Source organism: Mesitornis unicolor, unplaced genomic scaffold, assembly GCF_000695765.1.
Source record: "Mesitornis unicolor isolate BGI_N332 unplaced genomic scaffold, ASM69576v1 scaffold44642, whole genome shotgun sequence".
Classification (NCBI taxonomy): domain Eukaryota; kingdom Metazoa; phylum Chordata; class Aves; order Mesitornithiformes; family Mesitornithidae; genus Mesitornis; species Mesitornis unicolor.
The window spans coordinates 52,102-75,797 of NW_010169363.1; the positions used below are offsets into that span (position 1 = coordinate 52,102).

The window sequence follows — 23,696 nt, forward strand, 5'->3', positions numbered from 1 at the left end:
TACAGCACCCATAATTTAAACTGTCGAAAGAAATTGCTTGTACTTGAAGGAAGCAATCCTGTCGTGTTGAAATGACAGCTGTGACTCACACTGCACCATCACAGGGTACATTATTTCAGTATTTCTGCATGTAGAAGTAGGTAGACCTAAGGGATTGTGTAGGTCCTCACAGTGGAGAAAGGGAAAAGTTATTACTGTTTGAGCCTCCCTTTCCTGTGGTGCCACACACTTGACTTTTGAGTCATCCTTCCTGCTGGAGTTCCCTTTTTCCTGCCTTTGCACCCCGAGCAGTGGCTCTTTTTTTCCCATAGGCTGTGAATGCATCCTGAAGAATGTCTCAACACAGAAGATGGCTGCAGGCTGGTTCTCCCATCAGTTTCTAGTTTATGTTGACATGGTGGGAGGGTGCATGGATCTGCCCTGTTATCTTAAAATTAGATGCCATGTTAGCAAAAAGTTGTGTTCAACTTTGATCTCACCACTACATCCAGTAGTGGAGAGGCTGAAGGTGTAGATACCGACAGAGATTTCTGAGAGTATACCAGCATGTATCTTATATTACTTAGACAATTGAGCAAATTCTGTACTACTTCATTCAAGATTTTGCATATTCTTTGTCTTGGCTAGTACACAGGAGTAGTTGAAGGTTATGCTGAATAGTTTTTAAGGGCTGCTGAGTTTAGGTTGCACGTTTGCCTTGTGTGTTGAGTCTCAAAACAAATTTAAGACTGTTCCTGAGCAAAGCTCTTCTGAGTCACAACCCTCGCTACTTTGTGCGTTTGTTAACCTCGGTAATTAGGCTGTGTGATTTCTTTCTCACAAAGCCATATCCAAGCATCATGGAAAATTTGAGCAACAGAAGGATTAGAAATGACGCAACAGAGAAGGTTTGTCTTGAATAAATATCAAAGTGTACTTAAAAGCTTATACATGCAAATGAATTTTATATTAGTTTGAAGGAAAGAGTCGCTGAGTTTCTAAATAACAGTGGTGTAGAAAGTAAGAGAAATAAGGTATTACTGAGAGTTCTTACCTCAGGCACAAGATGCATCTCAAAACACTGTGTAATTATGGGTATGATTCCCAGTACAGTGTCCATACTGGGATTTAGTTAAGCAGACGAGGTTTAATATTCTGAATATGCAATTAGATGAGCAATAATTCATTCCTCTTGTTGCTTTGCAAGTACAAATTCTCTTCCTTCCTCCTCCCCCTATTTTTAAAATTGCCTTAAATGACATTGAAGGAACAAAAGACTACCTTGGCTTTTCATGCAAATGCATTTCTTATCTGTAGGGCACCCACTTGTAGACTATATAAATTTATAAACTTGTAGACTATATAAATACTACATGAAGTTTAACTGTTCAACATTTTGAAACAATGAAGTGTATGCTCTGTTTCCTCTAAAAATAATTAACTAGATATTATTGCTGATGGTTTTATATTATTTTTCTGGTTCTAAGGCCTGATAATGACTGTAAGTAAACCATGCTACTTTGGAAACCTGCTGCTAGGGATCGTTGGAGTAGACGTTAATCTTGCATACATCTTGGAAGATGTCACCTATTATCAAGACTCCTTGGGTTCCTACACTTTCCTCATTGATAATAAAGGTAACTTTTTGGCCCAGATAAACTCTTCTAGTCCCACTGAGGTCATTAACCATCAAAAGGAAACTCTTAATTCCCATGTCTCTAAGTAGTCTAGAAGTAATGAATGATAATATAAATTAGAAGATTAATTGCATGTGGGTTGGTTAGTTTTGTCTGAGAGGTGCTGGAGACTGTAGCTGGGTTCATGGTTTGAAATACCTGCACAATGTGAGTTTTGATGTGGAAACGCTTACTTGCTGTTGACATTTTCTATGTGTAGCATCTGAGGATTTCTAGATGTGTAGGACAAAGGCAAAACTGCTGTATGTGTGTTCAGCTCTCTTCCTCTGATCCCAACCTCTTTTTATTCCTTGATTACTCAAGCTGTCTTTCATTTGCAACTTAACTAGTTCTTCATTGGCAATTTCTTTGATAACATTGCTTGTTCACTGGCATTTGTTAAGCCTTTGCAAAAACTGTATGTAGTTACTGTAGGTTTTTTTTCCTATAAATATTCATCCTGGACTCAGTTGTTATAATGCCTTCAATGTATGGGGTTTGTGTCTCTTATTTTTTAGGCTACACTCTTATGCACCCATCCCTTACCAGGCCCTACCTGCTGTCTGAACCACCCCTCCACACAGACATCATCCATTATGAGAACATTCCTAAATTTGAACTGGTGCGCCAGAACATCCTCAGGTAAGGAATCAGGATGCAAGTCCAATCATTAGCAGCCACTAGAAGTATTTCTAGAGGAGTTTTAAGAGAATATAGGGTAAAGTTGTTATTCTTTAGTCTTGTCTAATCTGAGTATGTGTTTTAACTCAAAATGTGGTGGTTCATGAGTGCATTGTCAGCAAACATACGCTTTTTCTTCACCTGAGACAGATAGCAGTTAATCCCAACAGATCTTACGATATTTTTATAAATGTGCAGTAGATGGGTTTTGCTTAAGCTCTTACTCAGTGTTTAATAAAATGCCGGATGTTGTATCTGCCAATACAGCATTCCCCTGGGCAGCCAGATCATCACGGTTCCTGTGAACTCCTCACTGTCCTGGCACGTGAACAAACTGAGAGAAGTTGGAAAAGAAGCCTACAACGTCAGCTACGCCTGGAAAATGGTAAGGAGTAACAGTGCCCCTGTTGCAGGTTGGCATAGAGTAAGTTCATATATTGAAGAGTACATTGATGTACTGAATGCAGCGAAGTATTGCTATGTTTTGAAATATGAAAGGTTTTAATTACTCAGAGACTGCATTAATGTGGGGTTTTTTTGCTCCATGAAGAACCAATTAAATTACTGTTTCAGGTTTATTACCATGTCATCTTCAGAGATGTGTCTGTAAGGATAGAGGTGTGCTCTTTCTTCATGAAGAAATTTGAATACACATTTGGATGCAGTGCTGAGGCAGTCTTCAGTATTCAGACATTCTTTTACTTAGTACTGTTGTTATGTTTGGGACAGAGTAGTATGATCCATTTATTAAAATAATTGGGAAAATGTCAGCTTTTCACTCTTACTGTCTTGTTTCAGAACTGTATCAGCAGCCAGTGATGATGTTTGCTGTGATTTGACACTTTCCTCACAAACATTAGTTATATCGAAGCTTTCATTGAAATGAGTACTATGTGTAAGCCACAGCCTATATTATGGTAAGGAAGTTGTAAGAGCTTTAAGAGAGCTTCTAGCAGCTGACTTCCTTTCTGCAGTTTAACTTTTGAACATATCTGAACACTGATCTTGACCCAAGGATTAAAATGGAATGCAAAGTTAAATATAATCCAGGTGAATTTCATTGTTGCTAGAAATAATTGGCTACTTCTTTGTGCCAACAAACTCAAGAGGGTACTTGTGGATCATTTCACAGCATTAAGTTAAATCCAACCTAAAAGATTAAGCTGAGCAGTTTTAAGAGATTAAATCTGTCATTGTGTAACAGAAATTCACATAGGAGGGTGTCTGGAGCTTATTTTCTTATGTTGTAATGATACATTAAATCTCAAACACTCTTGCAGAGCACCTGGGCAACTCCAAGTTTTGCTAGTCTGATGTACTACAGGATACTTAAAATACACAAACCAGTAAAGCATGTGACACAAGCAGCACACAATTAAGAGTGGTAATGATAAAATCTTATTTTCCATTGTCCATGTTCTTCATATTTGGAATACCAGTGTGCTCTCTGCAGCTTCTCCTCTGTTAATGACACTTCAAAAAGTATCCACGAAACAGTGTTAGAAATTATTGCTAATTGATCAACAAAATTAAGGTCTTAATGTAATCTTGTTTTTCCCTGAAAACTAAATATTTCTATTTTGTACATAAACTGTGGAAAAGTATCTTCTGTACAGCTTAGAGGTTCTGATCCATACAGGATGATTACAGACTGGGGCTGTATGGGACTGAGCTGCAGTAATCAGAGCACACAAGGGTCTGTATCCTGCATGAAGGTCAATACTTGGAACTTTATCTGCACAGTCCTTCTCTCTGTTTTGTGTAGGATCAGGTCCACATCAGCTTCCTTGAAAGGCAGTTGTCTTTTTTCAGAGAGAGTAGGATTTGTGATCCTCAAAAGTATGGTGAAGTGTGGTGCTGCCTTCCAGAACTGGATGAGATGAGCAGTTAAAGAGAAGAGAATGAGCGTTAAATAGAAAATAAGTTCTGTAACTCCTCCATCTTTTTCTTTCTGTTTAATGACTTGCTCATGTTTTTCAGGTCCAGGACACATCCTTTATTCTGTGTGTCGTGGTGATACAGCCAGAAATACCAGTCAAACAGCTGAAGAACCTCAACACTGTCCCCAGCAGCAAGCTCCTGTATCATCGACTGGATCTGCTGGGCCAGCCCAACGCCTGCCTGCACTTCAAGCAGTTGGCTACCTTAGGTAAAGCTCTCTCGCAGTTCATCTTCACCTCATGAATGTTTCTCATGCAGTGGGACTGCTCAGCAGAGTAAGAGATAAATGCACTGTGAGCCTTGCTCGACCAAGTTCCCAGCAGTGGGGAGAATAAGAGATGCCTCACGAAGCTGAAAACTAAGGTCTCTTCTCTTGGTGATAAAGCAGTTTATTGACAAATAACATAAGTAGGATGAAGTCCTGGCCAGTTGTGCAGGACTACTGTTCGTTTGACTTTGGATTTATGCAAGTTTTTCACTGCCACGAGCATTTAATACCATCAATCCATGTGACAACAGAAGTTAAGTCTGTTGCAGGAAACTGGGAACTCCTGTGGTGTGATGGTTTCCAGACCCTCCTTACCTGCTTAAAAATTCTCAGGTCACTGATGCGTTTTTGCTTTCGATAAGCTAAAGTGATTCTGCTCTACCTGATTAATTTCAGTAGTTGCTGAAATGTTACTGGAAAGAGAGAGAGTCTGTGTGGTAGTGTAAGTCCAAGTGTCTGGCAAGGACAGAGAACTTGGAAAACACAATATATCCTAAGAAAATAAAAGGTATTTCTATGTAAGCGTCATAAGTTGCAAACTTTCATATTTAAGTATTAATCGTAGGGGTTTTGCTGAAATCTGTGCTACACTATAAGAAGTTCTGAATTAAGTGCTTTTTGTTTGTAGCAAGGTTTGAAGGTCTCATGGTGGATTAGCGGCACAGTGGTGATATTTTCTTAGTTATATTGCAGTGCCACAAATAGCCAAGGGAGATTAGACTGGAGGAGTTGTGGAGGAACTTGACAAACCTATGGAAATTGCTTTGCCAATTGTTTAAAATGCAGGGTTTTTTTCTTTCTTCAATGTGGTGCCTAGTCTTGATTATCTTATATCCAGAAAGACAAGATATAAATGGACAATCTCCAAAAAACGCAGCACTAAGCTGACAAGTGGAAAAACTTCAGGCAAAGCAAAATGCAATCACATTAGAATATCTGGTCTGGGAAGCAGATGAAGGACCGTAACAGAAGTTTGTAAGTGATGACTGCAGTACATCTGGTTGCTGGATGTGTGGCGATGTGTGGTAGAGGAATGTGAATGAAAGCAGAACACTTCACATATTCCAGTGAATTTTTTTCCTCTGGAGAACATTACACACAGGGAAATTGGGTTCCATGGGTCAAATATTCAGGAAAGGAGAACTTCTCAACCTTCAGCTCTGCATCATCATCATCACTTTTCTTTTTAAAAAGAAAAAGCTGTCAGATATGGTAGTTTCTGCACAATGAAGTTATTTTCAGTCTGTTCTGAAAAATCACCCCAGACACTACACTGTTATTGGTAAGCTCCCTCTGCTGCACTTGTAATTCTCTATTTGTTCATTATCTGTAATTGAAAGTGCTCATTTTCGTTTTCCTCTGCTGTATCCAACCTAAACACAGGTAAAAAATTTCTTTTTTAATACAAAATCTTTTTTTAAGGCAAAACAACTTCTGTAATCTTTTGAAAAGTAATAATTCAGAAATTGTTTAGACTTTGAGAACCAGGGGACTGAAGTCTGCAACATAACACACAAAGCTCAGAGTAAGTGGACCAACTCTGTGAATTCTGTGTTTTGCAGCAAGAAAGGTGGTTCATGTGCAACATAAGTTTTGTCTGGGAAGGCGAGCTGTGCTGGCAAGCACACTGGTTTGGGTGGAAAACTTCACATTCATGGTCCACTCACCACCTGAGCTGTGCGCCTTGCACACTGAAGTGTGAGCAAGCGGAGGATGCCATTTCGTGGTACAAATGTGTTTGCTGTGCAATATCTGCAATTCATTGTCCTTAACTTTCTCCTATTTTGCTCTTTCCAGAAAGCCCTACGGTAATGCTCTCTGCAGGCAGCTTCTCTTCTCCATACGAGCATCTCAGCCAGCCCGAAACGAAGCGGATGGTGGAGCACTACACAGCGTACCTCAGCGACAACACGCGCTTGATCGCCAACCCTGGCCTTAAGGTATGTCCTTGGTGCCAACCACTGTGCTGACTCTTGGAGACCTTGGTTTCCTCGCATCCCGTGCCTTCATCCAGGACCTGAAACATCCATCTTTTGAAGCTTGTTGTTTGGAGTGGTGTCTCCATGCCTGGAGAGGTGGCCGTGGGCTTCAAGGCCAAGAGGATTGGAGAGAAGAGGGGGAGAGGGCTTCAGCCCCAAGAGGTGGGGGGGAAAGTTGATAAGCAGCTATTGAAACAAACACTAGAAAAATTAAAGCTGCAGTAAATTCTTAGCTAAAATATCCTTGTGTTCTTAGGCATATAAATGAGAAATTCCCATTTTGTGTGCAAGCAGAGCAGTGTTTATATTTACATAAAGTAAAAAAAGCAAACGCTAAAAGCCACAGAGATAACGACAACAATATTTCATTATAATAAGCTTTTCCTTTGCGTGGAATGTGCTGGATCCGTCTGGTGTGAGAAGACTTTAAACAAATAATTGAGTTTAGATGATCTCCAATGGCTCTTTAGGAAACCCCGCGAGCAGCTTATTATCTTTTCATGCAAGTCTTAGAGGAACCCTGCTAGGTCTGCCTTTGTTTTGCAGTTCTCTGTCAGAAATGAAGTAATGGCTACCAGTCACGTCACCGATGAATGGATGACACAAATGGAAATGAGTAGCCTGAACAGTTACATTGTGCGCCGTTACATAGCAACCCCCAATGGGGTGCTCCGAATTTACCCCGGTTCCCTCATGGACAAAGCATTTGATCCCACCAGGAGACAATGGTGAGTTTTTAGGGTCCTGTTATCAAAGCTTTGGATAATCTTGGAGGGCAATAAGGAAAATATTTGGTATCGATTTCATAGCCTGGGATTTTTTATGGCCAGCTATGAACTATTTAACTAGAAATGTTTTCATCGTGGGTAAAAGGTTCAGTATTTAAATGCAGCTAGTTAAAACCTTTATTGGTTCTAATGTCAACCCATTTTATTTTAAGGGATGTTTTCTGTTTCATATCCCTGCTATGGCAGATGGGAATATAAATATTCAAAAACTGAGCATCCCCTTTAGGGATTAGCTAATTCGGGAGTGTTTTCAACATCGTGCCATTTTTGGCTGTTAATATTTTAGTCTTTTTGTTTGTTTACAGCAGGTTTCCTCACAAATTTAGAGTCAGAATTTGCTGGCTTTAACTGTGTGCTCTATTAATTATGCACTAGCATCTGATTTGGGAAAATATTTGTACACATTACCAATGAGAGCCTGGGACATGAGAGGGCTGTGGTGAGAGAAGCCAGCCATGTGCTGCCGTGCTGGGGAAGTCTTGGGCATTGGCCATGCTGTAGCTCTCCTGACCCATATTTTCTCTGAAGAGATCTTTACCATAGCTACTGATTATAGCTTTTCTTCAGGTTTTCTTCCTTTTTACTGTTTATGTGTTTTTCTGACAGATAATAGGATGGAATTTTGCTCTCTAGTTTTTGTAGCAAGATAAACAAAGCATGCTCGTGTTTGAACTAACTTAATGCACTCTTACAATCCCTTGTCTCCATTTAAAAAGCTCTCAAATTATTTTCATTATAAACTTTCATTGGACAGTAACAAGATATTTGCCATGACTGCATCTCATTTGAAGTTGGCAGTAAGTTTTAGAAGAGGTTGTAATTTGTAATCACTTTCTGACGTCTTTCTAGGTTTTCACATGTGAATTCTGCCCGTAGGACGTCCTTTCTCTCCCGCATTTGCAACATAATAATTTTGCAAGCGGTTGCTTTCAATTTGAGACTCCGCTAGCACAAAGTCATATGTTGTTCTGGGGAAAAATGTCTAAAAATGACATTAAATGTATGCTGTGCAGAAGTAAATTGAGCTTTTTTAATGCCGCTGTAGGTACTGAGGAACTATTTATTGAGCAAGTCTGTTGTAGGTCCGGGTCTTAATCCTACTTAGATAGTTGTTAAATATTAAGAAACATTAATTTGAGAGCACGTTGTTCACAGTGTGCAGAATTCAGCATTTGTCTATGTTTCTGCAAAATCAAGGATACTGTCTTAATGTTGACAGTAATGATTTATTCACTAATTATGAGTGTTTCTTTTGGCTGCCCTTAGGTACCTGCATGCAGTGGCTAACCCAGGACTAATTACCTTTACTGGTCCCTACTTAGATGTCGGAGGGGCAGGCTACGTCGTTACCATCAGTCATACAGTGCATTCTTCCAGGTAAATGGTGTTTTGAGGTTTGTGTCAAGCAAGAATACTCTCAGTTATCAAGATGTGCTTTGGGTAGGTAAGAAATATGCTGGGTAATTTCTACATGTTCAAAAACTGAAAACCAAACCTGGTTTTAAAGCACTTTTGGTGAAATGTAATATAACATCGTGTAGATTCAGTGGAAATAATATATTGAGATAGAGTGGAAAAAATGTTTTATGAATAGGTTTATATTCTGTAGCTTTATCAATATATGAATAATAACAGCATACAGAAATAAAGATTGATTGGTGAGAACGCGCTCCTGGATGAACATGAGATGAGGTGTCATGTACGCAAGACAAGGATGGAGGAGGAGGAGGAGAGGGATCACTTTCGTTGGGCAGTTTGGAATGTGTTCCCTCTCTGCTGGTACTCAAATACTTCTTCATCAGATTGGTAATCTCTGAATTTGTGAATTTCCTGAGGTTACTCACACTTACACTTCTGAAGTTGTACATACCAGGGTGATGTTTGGAAGGAAATAAGAGGTGAAAGCAGATCTGTGTAAATGCAAATAGAGGTCAGTCCACAAGATGGTTTTAATTAAAGAGCTGTCCATGCTCCAGAAATGGGAGGAGCTCCTCACCTGGGCTGTTTGAATTCTGCACTTCTGGACAGGGGCTTTCAGAAGGAAGCCGAACTTGAGGAGAAGCCTGTAAACCCTCAACTGCCTGTACAGGTTTGCAGAAAAGAAATCAGAGTGGAGACAGCAGCCTACACCTTTAGGATCAAAACTAAAGGACCATCTCAGCTATGTGTTAATATTGGCACCAGGAGGATGCAGTCAGTGTCTCAGTGAACGCTTTGTCAGTCCTGGAATGACCCCTTTCCTCCAGGACCAGACTTTTTGTGTTTCAGCTCCCCCTGGCCTAAGGCCAATGTTTGGTTTTAGATGTAGGATATTTCAAGGAGGTAATTTACAGAATATGGACTAAACCTCTCTTTCATAAGCTCTCCCAAGTTTCAGAAAAAGCAATTACTCATTTTGGTGTTCACACGGAGCCTCTTCCAAGGCGTTCACTGAGCCTGCGACTTCTGCGCATGCTCCAATAGCCCTCCAGTACAAAGGTGACTTCTAAAGTTGCGCTGGTAAATCACAAAGCCGCAGAGCCTGGGACACTGCTTTGCTGCTCTTCTCAGAGACATTTCAGCTTTGTCTGGGATTTCCCACCACAGGACATCTGCCTGTCTTTTTTGACAGGAGTATTATCAGACCCAACGCCTGCATGGTGCTTCTCACAGAGGAATTTACTTAAGGGAAATGAGCACTTCTGTAAGAAGAGAAGTGCAATTAATCAAAATCCTGATTCTTAGCTAGCAAGGGATGGTTCAGTTAGCTTTAAGAACTTAAAGCTCGCATGGGTTATTAGAACATGATTAAAGAACAGTTAAACAAAGTTTGGCAGATGTGAGTGTGATTCCTGGGTAAATATGACCTCTAAAGCTTAAACTCACATGCAGTTATAATCCCCAAAGAGGTCTTAGTTAGGAAAAAAAAAACCATAGAGGAGTGGGGGAGGAATCAGCAGAGTGGAGAGGCTCCCTCGCTTTGTGTGAGTCTAAATAACATCAGTTTATTTGGAACAGGCACTTCTCTCTCATCACCATTTCATGTATATCTTGTTTCTTTTGTAAAGACTGGGAGTAGAAGTTTCATGCAAGAAGTTATTTAATAGAGCTTGCATTAGCAAACCAGAAGGATTTAATGCTTAAAAAGGAAGCTAAAACATTTACAGCATCCCTAATAGCTTTCTGTCTATTAGGACAGAGCAGTAACTTCATAGCTTGATGCCTTGTCACGCACAGTTAAATGTATCTGTGCTGCTTCACTGCCATCCTTTTTCCCATTCTTTCTCCATGAAATAGATAATGTGAAAAGCAAATTAAATGCAGGTTTTTAGAGTCTGTATTTATAAATCTAAAAATTAGATTTGACTACATATTTACTGCACCTCTTTAAAAGCAAACAAACTTCAGTCCAGTAATCAGAGTGGGTTTTCTGTGGATCGGGAGTTGCCAGCAGCACCTACTTTGTATAGTCCAGCTGTGCCATTCGGTATCTTCTTTTTCTGTGTGTTTTTATTCCTATCTTCAGAGATAAAATTCTTTAGACAAGTAAATTTTAAAAAGTAGCAAGTCAAAGGTGTCTTCCTTGTCATAATGTAAGGACTAGGTAGCTGCAAAATAGCGTGCCCTGCGATTTGAGGCTGAGCCGATCATTGGGATGAGAGGCGACTTGGTCCAGCCGTGCCATCCCAATGCTGCAGGAAGCAAACTTGGAGAATTTGGGTGTTAGAAATGGAGGAGTGACAGGGATTCCCTTGACATTTGGTCCAGCCTCGGGCTACTGCACAGCACCACATCATAGAACCATTCTTATAACCCACCCTAATAAATATTCTTTTCCACTATTAGCAAAAACGATACGACTAAGCGAAAGTAGCACTTGTTTACCTTTGTGGAGCTGTAAGAAAATGCACTTCCATACATCAGTCTGAGACCGGCCTGTTGCTCTTTGATATATCGGTTGCTAAGGCAACCGTGCACATTCCCAACCCGGTGTAAAAATAGGAACACAAGCGCATTTTTAGTACGGGCGAAATACTGCAATTCCCAGCAGAGCATCCACAGAGCCTCCAGCTTCTGCCCTTTCCCTAAACGTTTATTTGATGGTTGCCCAATACTGGGAAAAGGAAGTGAATCAGAACATTTGTGAAGTGAAATGGCTTTAAATGTCACCTGGCGCTCCATAGGCAGCGGGAGGCAGCATCAGGTCAACTTGAATTCCTCCTGTTTAATTCCAGCTGGCATTAGCAGGGTGTGATTTAAAGCATTTAACACAGTGTCATTAACCAACACCTCACTGCCACCTTGGCCAGCTTTTTTTTTCTTGCTGAAATTCATAATCACTCCTACATTTTAAATACAAAATGTCTATGGCAGCTTCATATTCAGGTCCTAGTGCTGTGGGCTGAGCAAAGAGGAGTGGTGCAGAATGTAACCCCCCCGAGGCGGTGGAGATTCGGGTCCTAGAAATGCAGGAGCTGCGTCTTGCATTCATTTGTGTGGGTGGGGAGTTTAAAATCCTAATTTATGTTAAATTAGAATAGGTGGTAGGGGTGTATGTAAGGGTCAAGGGAGAGCAGGCCGTGGGGAGAAGGGTCAGGTCCAGCGATCCAGTCCTTGCTGGACTGTGGATCTGAGCTGCTCATTTCTATGCCAGGGAATCCAATCCCCTTTGCAAGTAGGGAACTGAGTAATTAAAATATAAATTATTAACACAGCCATCAAAGCCTTTTTCTGTTTTTTCCTCCTCTCTGCAGTGCACAGATGTCTTCAGGACATTCGGTGGCGGTAATGGGCATTGACTTCACCCTCCGATACTTCTACAAAGTGCTCATGGACCTGCTGCCAGTGTGCAACCAAGACGGAGGAAACAAAATAAGGTAAAATGTTCCTTCCTGGCAATGCAGATCTGGAGCCTTTCATTTCCCTTTAACCAGATGACCCAGAGGTACTTTCCAACTTAACTTATTCGAGGATTTTGTTACTTTCAATGTGTGCTCTCTGATTTCCACTAAAAGTTGTGCTTGCTCTTCTCATAAAGACGATGTGGGCTTTTTTGTTACTCAAGATGAGGCTGTCATCAGCTAAGGAAACAATCTGCAGGAATACCAAAATGGAAGAGAACTGATTATTTTTTTGGTTATATTTAGAGTTCATTGAAATCCTGGGCAAAACCCCATTCTTTAATAAATGAACACACATCCCAGTCTCTTCTGTTTGCTTTCATTTTGCCTATTTAGTTACTGTGAGCATGTAATAATGATATATTATCTCTAGTTATTTTAGCTAGGATTATTAAAATATACTTTTGTTACATTTTTTTCTCAGAAAGCATAGCACGGTCCTAGTCAGAAGTCTGATTTCATCTGGAGTATCTGATTTTATTTAGACCTATGTGTATCTTGATTGTTCCTCTTTACTCTTTTCTGAAAAATCACGTGGAGGAGGCAGGGGTAGACTCTGGTTTGGATCTGGAGTAACTTGATAACATGGTTTGGGCATTGTTCTTTCTTTATTTTTAAAGCTTAAATTTGGGAAGGGAAGTGGTTTTCTGTCATCCTTTCTGGTTTGGTTTGGGTATTTTTAAATTTATTTTATGGTGTATAAAAAGAAATAAATCAGGATTTCTGGTTTGGCATCTCCCCCCTGGTTAAAACCTGTTAATAATCACTGGGTTCAGATGCTTTATTCTGTTTCTACATTCCCTAAATAAGGAATTTCAAGCAGATTGTTAAATGCTTACTTTGACCATTTAACGTAGAAACCAGATATAATGCTGCTAGCCTCTGTGTAAATGCCCACAGGTACTAACAGGCAGCTGTCCCAACTATCTGGCAGGCATTTGGGTTTTTTAATGTATCCCTACTGAGCTTTTTCTCTCAGCAGTCATTCTGGGGTAATCCCAAGCCTAGTCCTGTTTCCTGTAGCATCTCTCAGAAAAAAAAAGAAAATGCAGCTTCACTGTGTGAGTTTCTAATGCAAAACCCAAACAGTTTGAAGCAGTGAAAAAAAAAGAAATCTAACTAAAAGGTTTCACGACTCCTTTGTATACCTAAAGCTTTAAATTACATCTGCTGTCTCCCTCCGCGAGCTGCCATAGGTAGAGCTTTACACAGCAGCCTGCCATGGGAATCGCAGACTTTAAAGCCTCCCGAATTGTCCGCAGGCAGGAGGCCGGGGCAGCTGCGGGGCCCAGCCAAAGCCCCGCTGCGCCGGGGGACGTGGCTGCAACCCCGCTGGGCTCTTCGGGAGCATTGAGCGGCCGCATTAACCTCCTCCCGTCTTCCTTCTGCGGCCACTGATTCTCTTGATTTTGGCACAGGCTGCACCGTCCCTGGTGCCACTCCCTCCTCCGCCTTCCCCAGCGCGGCTGTCTGCGGCTATGGAAACGGGAGATGCCGAAAACATGACGGATTAAAACCTTGCAGCACTGGTTTCTAGATAGGGGCACGGATACCACATCGTTTCCTGGAGATCACACGGGAAACTGATGGGAAGAGCTGGAAAGAGAGAGGAGAGGTTGGGAGGCTGAGGATGAGACAGGAGTGATTTATCTCCCCGTTAAAATTGAATTCTAAGGCAGGAGGTCATTAAGGAAGGGTGTGAAATCTCTGTTTAATTAGTAACATAGTAGATTAATACACTGTTAAGGCTTTCCAAGTTCATTATGCTTAATTTATTTCTGGATCTTTCCCAATCAGACCAGACGAGGCACTGATCTATTTTCCTTTCTGTTTCTAATCGGTTCCAGTTTCAAATTCTGTGTAGTCCAGGCTGGCTGTACCAGTAACAGCTTTAAAAGCTTGAGGGAAATACCCCATATATTCTTCAGAGACATCTTCAAGTGAATTTGCATAATGGCCCTGTTACTTGAATGAATGGAAGCTTTTAAAAAAAATCTTCCTCTAGCTGTATCATGTTTTATTTCACCATGTTTCTCTGAAGCCCAAGGAGGTCTAACAAAGGAGGTGCTTTGTGTGTTCTGGGCAGGTGCTTCATCATGGAGGACAGAGGGTACCTCGTGGCACACCCGACCCTCATCGATCCCAAAGGACACGCACCCGTGGAGCAGCAGCACATCACGCACAAGGTCTGCCTCCTTGGTTTATTCCTTTCTTTTCTGATTTCTGAGGTGGTAAGTACTGTAGAGAAAGCTGATGTTTGTGTCGGATTTCAAAGGCATAAAATCCTCTGTTTTTTCACTTAGGAGCCTTTGGTAGCAAACGACATTCTGAACCACCCAAACTTCGTCAAGAAAAACCTCTGCAACAGCTTCAGTGACAGAACAGTTCAGCGGTTTTATAAATTTAATACCAGCTTAGTGGTGAGTGTGTTTTTCTGTTTTATTTTGCTTTTGAATGTACTTTGGTTGGGTTGGGTTTCTTTTGGTGGAAAGGCAAACCCTTGCCAGGATCAGCAGATGAGGCTGGAAGCCAATCTTCTGCGTGGATTCATCTCCGGTTGCCCTCTCCAAACACAAAATCACTGATCTGGACTGCACAGACTGCTCGCACGAGGAGTCAGTTGACATACAAGGGATTAGGAATGTGTTCACAGGCCAGCTGTGGTTGATGTCTGCAAAGTCTCATTTCAGCATCGTGAAAATAAGTTCTCGGTTGTTGGGTGAGGAGTTTGCAGCAGTAGCTGGGATTTTTTGCTTTGGATCCTCTCCTGACCTCTGGCTTCCAACCATGATCAGTGTCAAGTTCTCATGTGACATGGGTAGTAAAGATCTCTAATAACTTCTCTTCTAGCTAGGTGACTGAATAAATGCCTTCACTGATGCAACTGGCATGAGCAGTATTTATCAAACTGCAGTCTTCGGAGATGTGAATGTTCTGCGGTCTCCGCGGGTCACCCGTGAGCTTCCTCTTGTGCCGAGAGGTCTAAGCCAGGGGCTGTCATCTCTCGCTGCACCATAAATTCAGTTTGCAGTGCCGTAGATCCACGCCTGCAAGATCACTGCAGAATTATTCAAAAGATGTTAAGCTCTGTGGGAGAAGCTGCTCTTTAAATAATACTTTTCAATTATTACTGGGAGGAGAGGGTGGGAAATGAGTGTCAAAAAGACTTAAAAGTTATGTCAGAATACGTTGATTTATGTCAGGTAGGCTTAAATATTTTTCTCACACTTGAAATGCGAACCAGAAAGTGTGTTACTGGGAAGGAAATTGTAAGGACGGAGCAGAAACTGTGGATAGTGCAAATAGGAATCAGGAATGAGTCTACCTACCAAATAGATCCCAGCTGTACAGTGCAGGAGTCTTCAACTCCCTAAAAAACCCCAGGTTTCTTGCTACACCAGTAACGCTGCTTGTTTTTTCCAAGGGGGATCTGACAAACCTCGTGCACGGCAGCCACTGCTCCAAGTACAGGCTGACGAGAATCCCAGGCACCAACGCCTTCGTGGGCATCGTCAATGAGACCTGCGATTCCTTGGCCTTCTGCGCCTGCAGCATGGTGGACAGGCTGTGCCTCAACTGCCACAGGTCAGCAGCAGAGTGCAAATGAACAGGCTGCTCCAGCCATTTATTTTTTCCCCTTCCTTAATTTGAATTCAGTAAAAATACAATTATTTTATAACCTAAATGAAAACATGTGGTGCCAAACTGATGTGAAAACAAAATAGTTCCTTTCTATGCTGTTTGTATGGGACATGGGGACTCGGCGTACCTCTAATCCTTTGCCATGTTGTCAACATATTGAAACACAGAGTAGGTTGTTCTTGATGTGTTTAGGTGGATAACCATTAAAAACCATGACTGATGCAGTTTCTTAGGGCAGTTTTGCAGCTGCACTCAGGGTTAAAATCAGGTTGCGATGTCTGATGCTTTTTTTTGGTGTATGTTTTCTGCCCCTGAAGGATGGAGCAGAACGAATGTGAGTGTCCCTGTGAGTGCCCTCTGGAGGTAAATGAATGTACCGGGAACCTCACCAACGCCGAAAGCAGGTGAGAACCAACCTCCTCCAATGGCAACAGCGTGTGACAGAAGTTAATTACCAAAATTAATTGTTTGTTCATGCTACCTTACTGTTTATTCCATCCTGTGCCACCTGTATTTTTCCCACATAATTAAACAGATGATATGTAGTAACTAAAACCAGTATTTTCCATTGATTGTGCTTTGACTGCTTTTATGATACAAGGCTTTACTTTTCATAAAGTATTTTTAATTTACTTTCCTATTTTCCCACTATAGGAATCCGAGTTGTGAAGTTCATCAGGAGCCAATGACTTTCACAGCAATCGATCCGAGCCTACAGGATGCTCTCCCACAGTGCATTAACACTCAGTGCAATCAGAGAACGGAGAGCGGGTAAAGTGGCGTTCTCTGTCCTCAAAAAATATTGTGTGTTCTCGAAATAATTAAGTGAAAATAGGTCTTCCTTACATGGTTTAAAGAAAAAAAAAAAGAGAGATAAAAATAAGTAGGGGTATTCTTCCCCGAACAGCCACCAGAGACCCTCTGAGACCCCCACACAGGTGTATAAGGCTTTGCTTGCTCAGCACATTAAATCATGCGAGTGCAGCAGATTTTATTTGTTCAACAAAATGAATATATATAGCTAGGTGGGATAATTGTATTAGTTAGGTGGGACTTTGCAGCTTTTTTATATAAATAACCAGTGAAGAATCCCAGTAGGTGTTTGTGGAAATCTTCCACCTTGCACAGAGTAAGCCAATGTCTCCTCTCTAAACATACTTTGTGTGTTTTGGGAGTTATTTTCAATTTCAGGCAACAATGCCAGAATGAGATCTTATAGCACACACCAATGATGCTGCAGTGCAGAAACAGGAGACCTCAGTATTCCCGTCTGAATCACACACCACCATTAATAGCAAACAAACGGCTTTCCCATCACACTTTGTGACTCTGAGAACTGAAGGTTGTGCAAGCAGAAGATTTGCTGTTGAAAAGACATTGAATTCTTCCTTTTAGCAAAATGCGTAGTGCTGCTGCGTTTCTCTGCCTTTGGAAATGTGTGGGCTGAAGTGTTTGCAGAAAGCAGACAGAACTTTCATGGGGTGATTTTGGAGCACATCAGAGGTGGTAGCTGCCTGTCAGCTTCTCATTTCCTGCTTCTCTACTCTGCTCCTGGCATTATGTAGAGAAGCTTGAGGGCTTATTTATTTTTTGCTGGTTACAAGCTGTTTCCAGGGAACTGGGACTGCAAGAACATAGCATGCTCTGGCCAGACTCTCCACATCCTTTCTTCCATCTTCCAAAGGGTTGCAGGAAAAGGGTGGGCCTGTAGTCAGACTTCACCATGCTGAGAAATGGCTTCTTGGAGGAGGTACAAGTAGGAAGTTCTCCTTTTGCTCAGGCCAAGCGATGGAGGAAAAGACCAAAGCAAACAAACTTAGCAGATGCTTGCTGAAGATGCAGCTTCCCCGTATAACCTCCCTTGTGGGGCTTTAGCACTTTAATGAGAAGTTTTCTGTGGCCAAATGCTACATATGTGAGGGCTTACAGATTATTTTGTCCGCCTCCCTCTGTCTCACGATTCTAAAATAGGCTGAGCTATGCCAGAAGGGAAGTGTTGAACTTGGAAGTAATTATGGTTGTCTTTAATTTTTAATTTTTAGAGATTGCTTTGGTGTGCTGGACTGCGAGTGGTGTATGGTGGACAGCGATGGGAAGACCCATCTGGATAAGTCGTATTGTGCCCCTCAGAAGGAATGCTTCGGTGGCATCGTGGGAGCCAAAAGCCCCTACGTGGATGACTTGGGAGCTATAGGTAACTCTGCCTTTCTGCACAGATGCTGCTTTTAACTGTCTGTATTCAGGAACGTGCACTTTCCATGTTAGAGCATGCTTCAGGTAACACGATTAGCTCTTATGCTAGTGGTGAATTAGTATAAAATAGTGCATCAAGCAGGAAAGAAGTAGCATCAGGCCTGTTGTGGGTACACATTTTGGAAAATGTTGATGTGTAGCTATATGTTCCTGTCTTTAAGATGTAACCTCTCTGAATTTCATTGAAGTGTGCTGTCCTGTGTGTGTGCAGTTAAACACCTAGAAAGCTTTGAAGACCTTCTCTAACCTTCAGAGATGTCGATTTACGCCTTCCTGCAGAGCATTTATGTTTCTTTCTGCCCTCTGTTTTGTCTCTTTTGATTTAGGAGATGAAGTAATCACTCTGAACATGATCAAAAGCGCACCAGTCGGCCCAGTGGCTGGAGGCATTATGGGTTGCATTATGGTGCTTGTCCTGGCTGTGTACGCATATCGCCACCAGATCCATCGCAGGAGTCACCAGCACATGTCACCTTTGGCTGCCCAGGGTGAGCTGATAACTCTTGACAGAGAAACAGTAGGGTGGGAATAAAAACCAACCAACCACAAAACCAAGCAAAAAAACCCTTCCAAAACCTCTTTCATTGGTTTTGTTTCAATGCTTCACCCCGTTTGATTTCCCTTTTGCCAACCCTTAAAGAACTCAGGTCTCAGCCAGGGTGCCTGTGTATTGCTGCCCTCTCCTGGGTGCAGCCAGACCTGCTGCTGCTCAAGGAAAGTCCGTCCAAAACCCATAACATTTCTTGTTAGAAAGCTGAAGTTATGCTTTTTCTAGAGCTAAATAGGTAAGCCCAGCTTCACAGCTTTCTGGACCTTGTCATAGTGCACTGATTGCATACATTTATTTCTGCACAAGAGTGGTGCGTTTGGGACTATTACAGTTTTGGGAGTATTAGTTTTCACACCCTTGCTGTTTGAGACGTCTTTTTTTCACTTGTGCCCCTGCTTCTGGTCCATGGGATGTTCATGGAATATTTAAACATAGGTAAAGTCACTGAAGTCTGAGAGACAAAACTGTGTTTGGGAGAAAGGATACTGGGAAAAAGATAAAGAGGCGAGAAGTGTGATCAGGGCTAAGTTTGATTATACCTCAGGTCTATTTGAATCTTTTCGCTATCTTCAAAACTTGAAAGCCTGTTCCTGTCAAGGGTACAGGATGCATCATTCTCCTAGTGTCTCCCATCTGTCTTGAAAAAAGACCCCAACAAGCTCAGACTGCACCTTTTCACACCATAACACAAAGTGCTTCCACTGTATTCCCAGGGCGACAGCCGTTAGTAAGATGATCCATAATTTTTCTCTTAACAGTTGCATTTTTCTGTTTGTAATGGTGTGTAGAAATGTCAGTGCGTATGTCGAACCTGGAAAATGATAGGGACGAGAGAGACGATGACAGCCACGAAGACAGAGGAATCAGTAAGTACCCAATCACTTTGCTGTAAAAAATCATAGATTAAATGAGCTATTGGTTTTCTTAATATGCTAGAATTAAAAGTACGTGAGGCAATCCTATGCTGATTAGCAGTAGAAAATAACAGAACAAGGTTTTAACGTAAACTGTAACTTCCTTTAGTCTCATGCTGAAAAATGACATTTTTTACTTTTAAATGATGAATCTCAATTATGTGTGGAGGAGGTTTGCTCCTTACACACACCTCCCCATCATGACCACTGCCAGAAATAGCTCTGATCACCTGAAAAATTGCAACTGTGATAGTACAGGGTATGGGAAACACCTACCTTTGCTCAGTCCTGGAAAGGAGAGGCCAAGTCTGGCACGTACATTCACCAAATGTGGCAGTAAATCTGATTTGCATTGACTTGAGATGCTTGCACTTCTTCACCGTTCAGTAAAAGCGGCGTGTTACACATGATACTGCTGTACTGCAAGATGAGCTGGTACACCTGAACTCTGGGAGAGCTCCAGAGTCACACCAGATCCTCTGGGCACTCACTAAAACGCATCTAAAACAACACCCAAGATTTGAAACTGTCCACACTTGAAGACAGAAAAATAAGCATATCTGAGTGTCCTAGCTTGCATCTACTGCTTCTTCAAGTCCTTTTTCATTTGTTTGAGTTGGCTTTCAGTGTCGCCACAGGTTCTTTAGCATTGGCACAGTAATTCTGTAATTTGTATTAATCCAAGTAGATGAGGTGAGTGAGTTTGAATGGATCTTGATCTGTTCCACATTTAAACACCATTTTTTTACTCCTACTCTTCTGTTACTTGACAGTTGTCTTAAAAGAAGTAGCATTTGAGAATAATTAGTTTGCAGAAAGCCTATTCTCCCATGCCCAATTTGTCCCACTGATTTAATTCAGTAAAAGCACTTTCTCTAAAACCAGTTCTGTTTCTTTCTCTCTCCCAGTTAGCAACACTCGGTTCATAGCAGCAGTAATAGAGCGGCATGCCCACAGCCCCGAACGCAGGCGGCGGTACTGGGGGCGATCGGGAACGGAGAGCGACCACGGTAAGACCCTGAATCACTGCCCAGGCCCAGGTTAACAATGGTGGTTACTGGGTTTCCTTTGGTTGTCTGGCACGTTGCAGATAAGGCTGCCAAAACTAAACCAAACCAAAAACCTTTGCTCCTTGTTGCTTCAGAGTTAAGACATTTTGGCAGGCTTCAGCCAGTGATGCTGTCAGCGAGGAAGCTGGTTTTGTCAGAGCGTAGGACAGCAGCAGCTAAATGCCCTGCTCCCCCTGTCTGATTTTGGATTCTGCCAGCTTCACTGGGTGACCTGAATTCAGAGCGACAGAATGGTGCTACATTTACCACGCTCTTTTTCCACCACCAACCCTAACCATCTGATGTGCAGTTGAGATAATGGACCTCTCCTGCTCACTGAGAGAAAGGAAATCCCCTGCAATGAGGTCAGCATCCCCACTGCTCTGCTCTTTGACATGACCTGCACATCTTTCATAAAATTCTAGGAACTTGTGCTGGACACTTGCTGGGGTGAAGTAAGCATGAATTTAGAGACCAGTGAGTCAGGTGCCTCCATAGCCTTTCTGTTGCACATTTAGTCCATACCATCACTGCTGAGGACATCTTACATCACCTTTAAGCAAATAACATCTACTGTGTATGTGTATAGCAACGAAGCGTATTCAGCCACGTGTGCTTGCTGCACACAACCTGTGTAGGTTCAAGGAAGTTTGACACATCTCTCAGACCCTGAGACTAAGTAATCTTAAATCTGGAGAGCTGTTAGAAGGGTGTCATGCTGTTGACTCATGAGGAGGTTTAATATAAATTAAGAGGAGGGTTAGACAAGGCAGTCTGCCGCAGATGTCGGCTCGAGCTGCATGTTGTGGTGGCTGGCTATGTTACAGCAGACCTGTTCAATTATTCAGACGGTGGCTGCACTAATGGAATTGCTGAGGGGCAGGAAAGCTGAAGGCCAAAGCCTTGGAAGGTGGATGAACAGATGTCCAATCTTGCCCAGGAAGGAATTACCCTGGATTTGGGGCCAGATTACCTGTGCCGAGGCAGATTTGTTAGACTAATGCTTCTTTTGCTCCATTTCTTGTAGTCTTAGCAAATCCTTCCCATCTTTGCAGTCGACATGTCAGGGTTAGCAGGGTAACTGTCTCCCTGTTTCTGAAATGTGTCCTTCTATATTTAGTTCCTGTAATTCCATCTTCTTCAAAGGGCTGCCCAGTCCTTTTTCTCCCCCAGTTCCTCTCTGCCAGCTCCAAACCATGACTCAGACCATGGGAAATAAGAACCAGCTTTGGGTACTCAGCCTGATATTTTTAACACACTTCTTTTAGGTGTCTTGATCTGAAAACCTGACCAAGATGCTCAGAAGCACAAGTGGGTTTTCAGCTCTTAGCCAAAGTTTTCTGAGGATTATTTTTCTAATTAAAGCAAGATCTTTTTCCCTTTAAATTTTGTTTGTGTTTTTGCATTTAGAATTACTGAGGTGGTTTTGTTTGTACTGCTGCTTCCAGATACAACATCTGGGGAAGCTGCAGTTTGATAGGAATGGAGGAGATGGTAGTGCATCCCACCTATTTCTTGTCTGTCTGTAAATTCCAGCAATTCTATCATAACAAACTGTTGAATGCATGATGGTTTTTTTACCGTTTGGGGCGGTACAGACCGTAAGTCCCCAAAGTTTATAAACAAAGACAGTGACAGGGAAAGGGATCCATTATGAACTTACAGGAGAGGATGGTTTTGTTTGGTTTGTTTTTTTTTTCTTTTTCTATTAAGTAAAGAAAATCACTTGATTTATTCTCTATAAAGCACTGATTGTGTCTGATTCCTTGAAGGGTGCAGCAGTCCGCACCTGGGAATATAGACCTTTTAGTCTTGCTTTTAATTCTTCAACTTGCTGCTTTTTTTTCTAGGCTACAGCACCATGAGTCCTCAGGAAGACAGTGAAAACCCTCCTTGCAATAACGACCCGTTGTCGGCTGGCGTCGACGTTGGAAACCACGATGAAGACTTAGACCTGGACACACCACCCCAGACAGCTGCCCTCCTGAGTCACAAGTTTCACCACTACCGGTTGCACCACCCAACTCTTCACCACAGCCACCACTTACAGGCTGCTGTCACGGTACACACTGTGGACGCAGAGTGTTAATGGACAGCCACAAAAGACACCCGACTTGCGAACAATGATCCATGCAGCGACAGGCAGCTTGCCTTCTCTGGTCTTCATCAGGGATGATTTAACTCATTTCCTGTGTAAACTGTTGGGCATAAAACCTTTACATTTTTAGAAATGTAAGGCTGGCTCTGAAATGGAAGGGAAATGTGCTTGATGAATGGACCTGCCATAACATTGAATAAAGTGGAGCAGGAGGCACGTTAGACCTCCAGAAACAGGGACACGAGTTTATACAGCAGCTGAAGCTTGTGGAAGCTTTGCTATGCAGAGCCAAGAGGAGAGAGTGAGCTTAAAAGAGCCAGAGCTGATTTGGTTTCCTTAACTGGAAGAGCAGAAATCTGTGCAACTGAAGACTCAAGAAGTGCCAGATCCGGGCGGGGGGGGAAGGCTGCTGGTTTCTCTGCAGTTTCTTTTGCGTGTAGAAAGTTCACTGCTCCGACAAGTGCTGCATGGAACCTGGGACAATGCATCTCAAGATTTTTAAGTAAAGGATTATTTTTCTACTATTTATTGAACTGGAAACTTCGGGGGGAGGGAGGGGAGAAAACACGTTAGCAATGCTCAACAGCTACCACGTCTATTCTGTGATGGTGAAGTGGTTCTTCCAAGGAAGACATCTGTTTCCTATTAGCTGATATTCATCCACTGCCCCACTCTGCAAAAGGGAAAATGAAGAAGTCGTTTCTGACATGTTTACATTATGAGTGCTTTCTTTTCCACAATTGTTTTCTGTAAATATTACAACCTGATTTCTTTTACAGTATTTTCTTCCTATTTGCAGAGGAGACACCCTGTACTCCGTTACTAAAATTCTGAGAATTCTGCCCATAAACCTCTCCGTCTTTACCTCTTTGATCATCCTTAAAGATTTCCTCTGTGGAAGTAATCAAGAATTTATTTAGTATTAGTTACCAGATAATTCCAAATGAAATCTGTGCCATTCTTCTGTTTCCTTAGGACACTGTCAAGACCAGAAGTAG

The 23,696-nt window shown here is 42.0% G+C and overlaps 1 protein-coding gene across 1 annotated transcript in view; it reads left to right on the top strand.

Annotated features, from left to right (window-relative positions):
* Positions 1-22,689, top strand: part of CACHD1 (cache domain containing 1) — a 58,685-nt gene extending 35,996 nt beyond the window's left edge. The window contains exons 9-27 of the mRNA XM_010179313.1: positions 1,467-1,616; positions 2,174-2,297; positions 2,604-2,721; positions 4,317-4,485; positions 6,343-6,485; positions 7,071-7,252; positions 8,579-8,689; positions 12,046-12,168; positions 14,279-14,378; positions 14,496-14,612; positions 15,617-15,777; positions 16,152-16,238; positions 16,489-16,605; positions 17,877-18,028; positions 18,414-18,575; positions 19,426-19,507; positions 19,772-19,881; positions 20,460-20,561; positions 22,451-22,689. Of these exons, the coding sequence (XP_010177615.1) occupies positions 1,467-1,616; positions 2,174-2,297; positions 2,604-2,721; positions 4,317-4,485; positions 6,343-6,485; positions 7,071-7,252; positions 8,579-8,689; positions 12,046-12,168; positions 14,279-14,378; positions 14,496-14,612; positions 15,617-15,777; positions 16,152-16,238; positions 16,489-16,605; positions 17,877-18,028; positions 18,414-18,575; positions 19,426-19,507; positions 19,772-19,881; positions 20,460-20,561; positions 22,451-22,689 (2,549 nt within the window). The remainder of the gene's footprint in view (positions 1-1,466; positions 1,617-2,173; positions 2,298-2,603; positions 2,722-4,316; positions 4,486-6,342; positions 6,486-7,070; positions 7,253-8,578; positions 8,690-12,045; positions 12,169-14,278; positions 14,379-14,495; positions 14,613-15,616; positions 15,778-16,151; positions 16,239-16,488; positions 16,606-17,876; positions 18,029-18,413; positions 18,576-19,425; positions 19,508-19,771; positions 19,882-20,459; positions 20,562-22,450) is intronic.
* Positions 22,690-23,696: the final 1,007 nt, after the last annotated feature.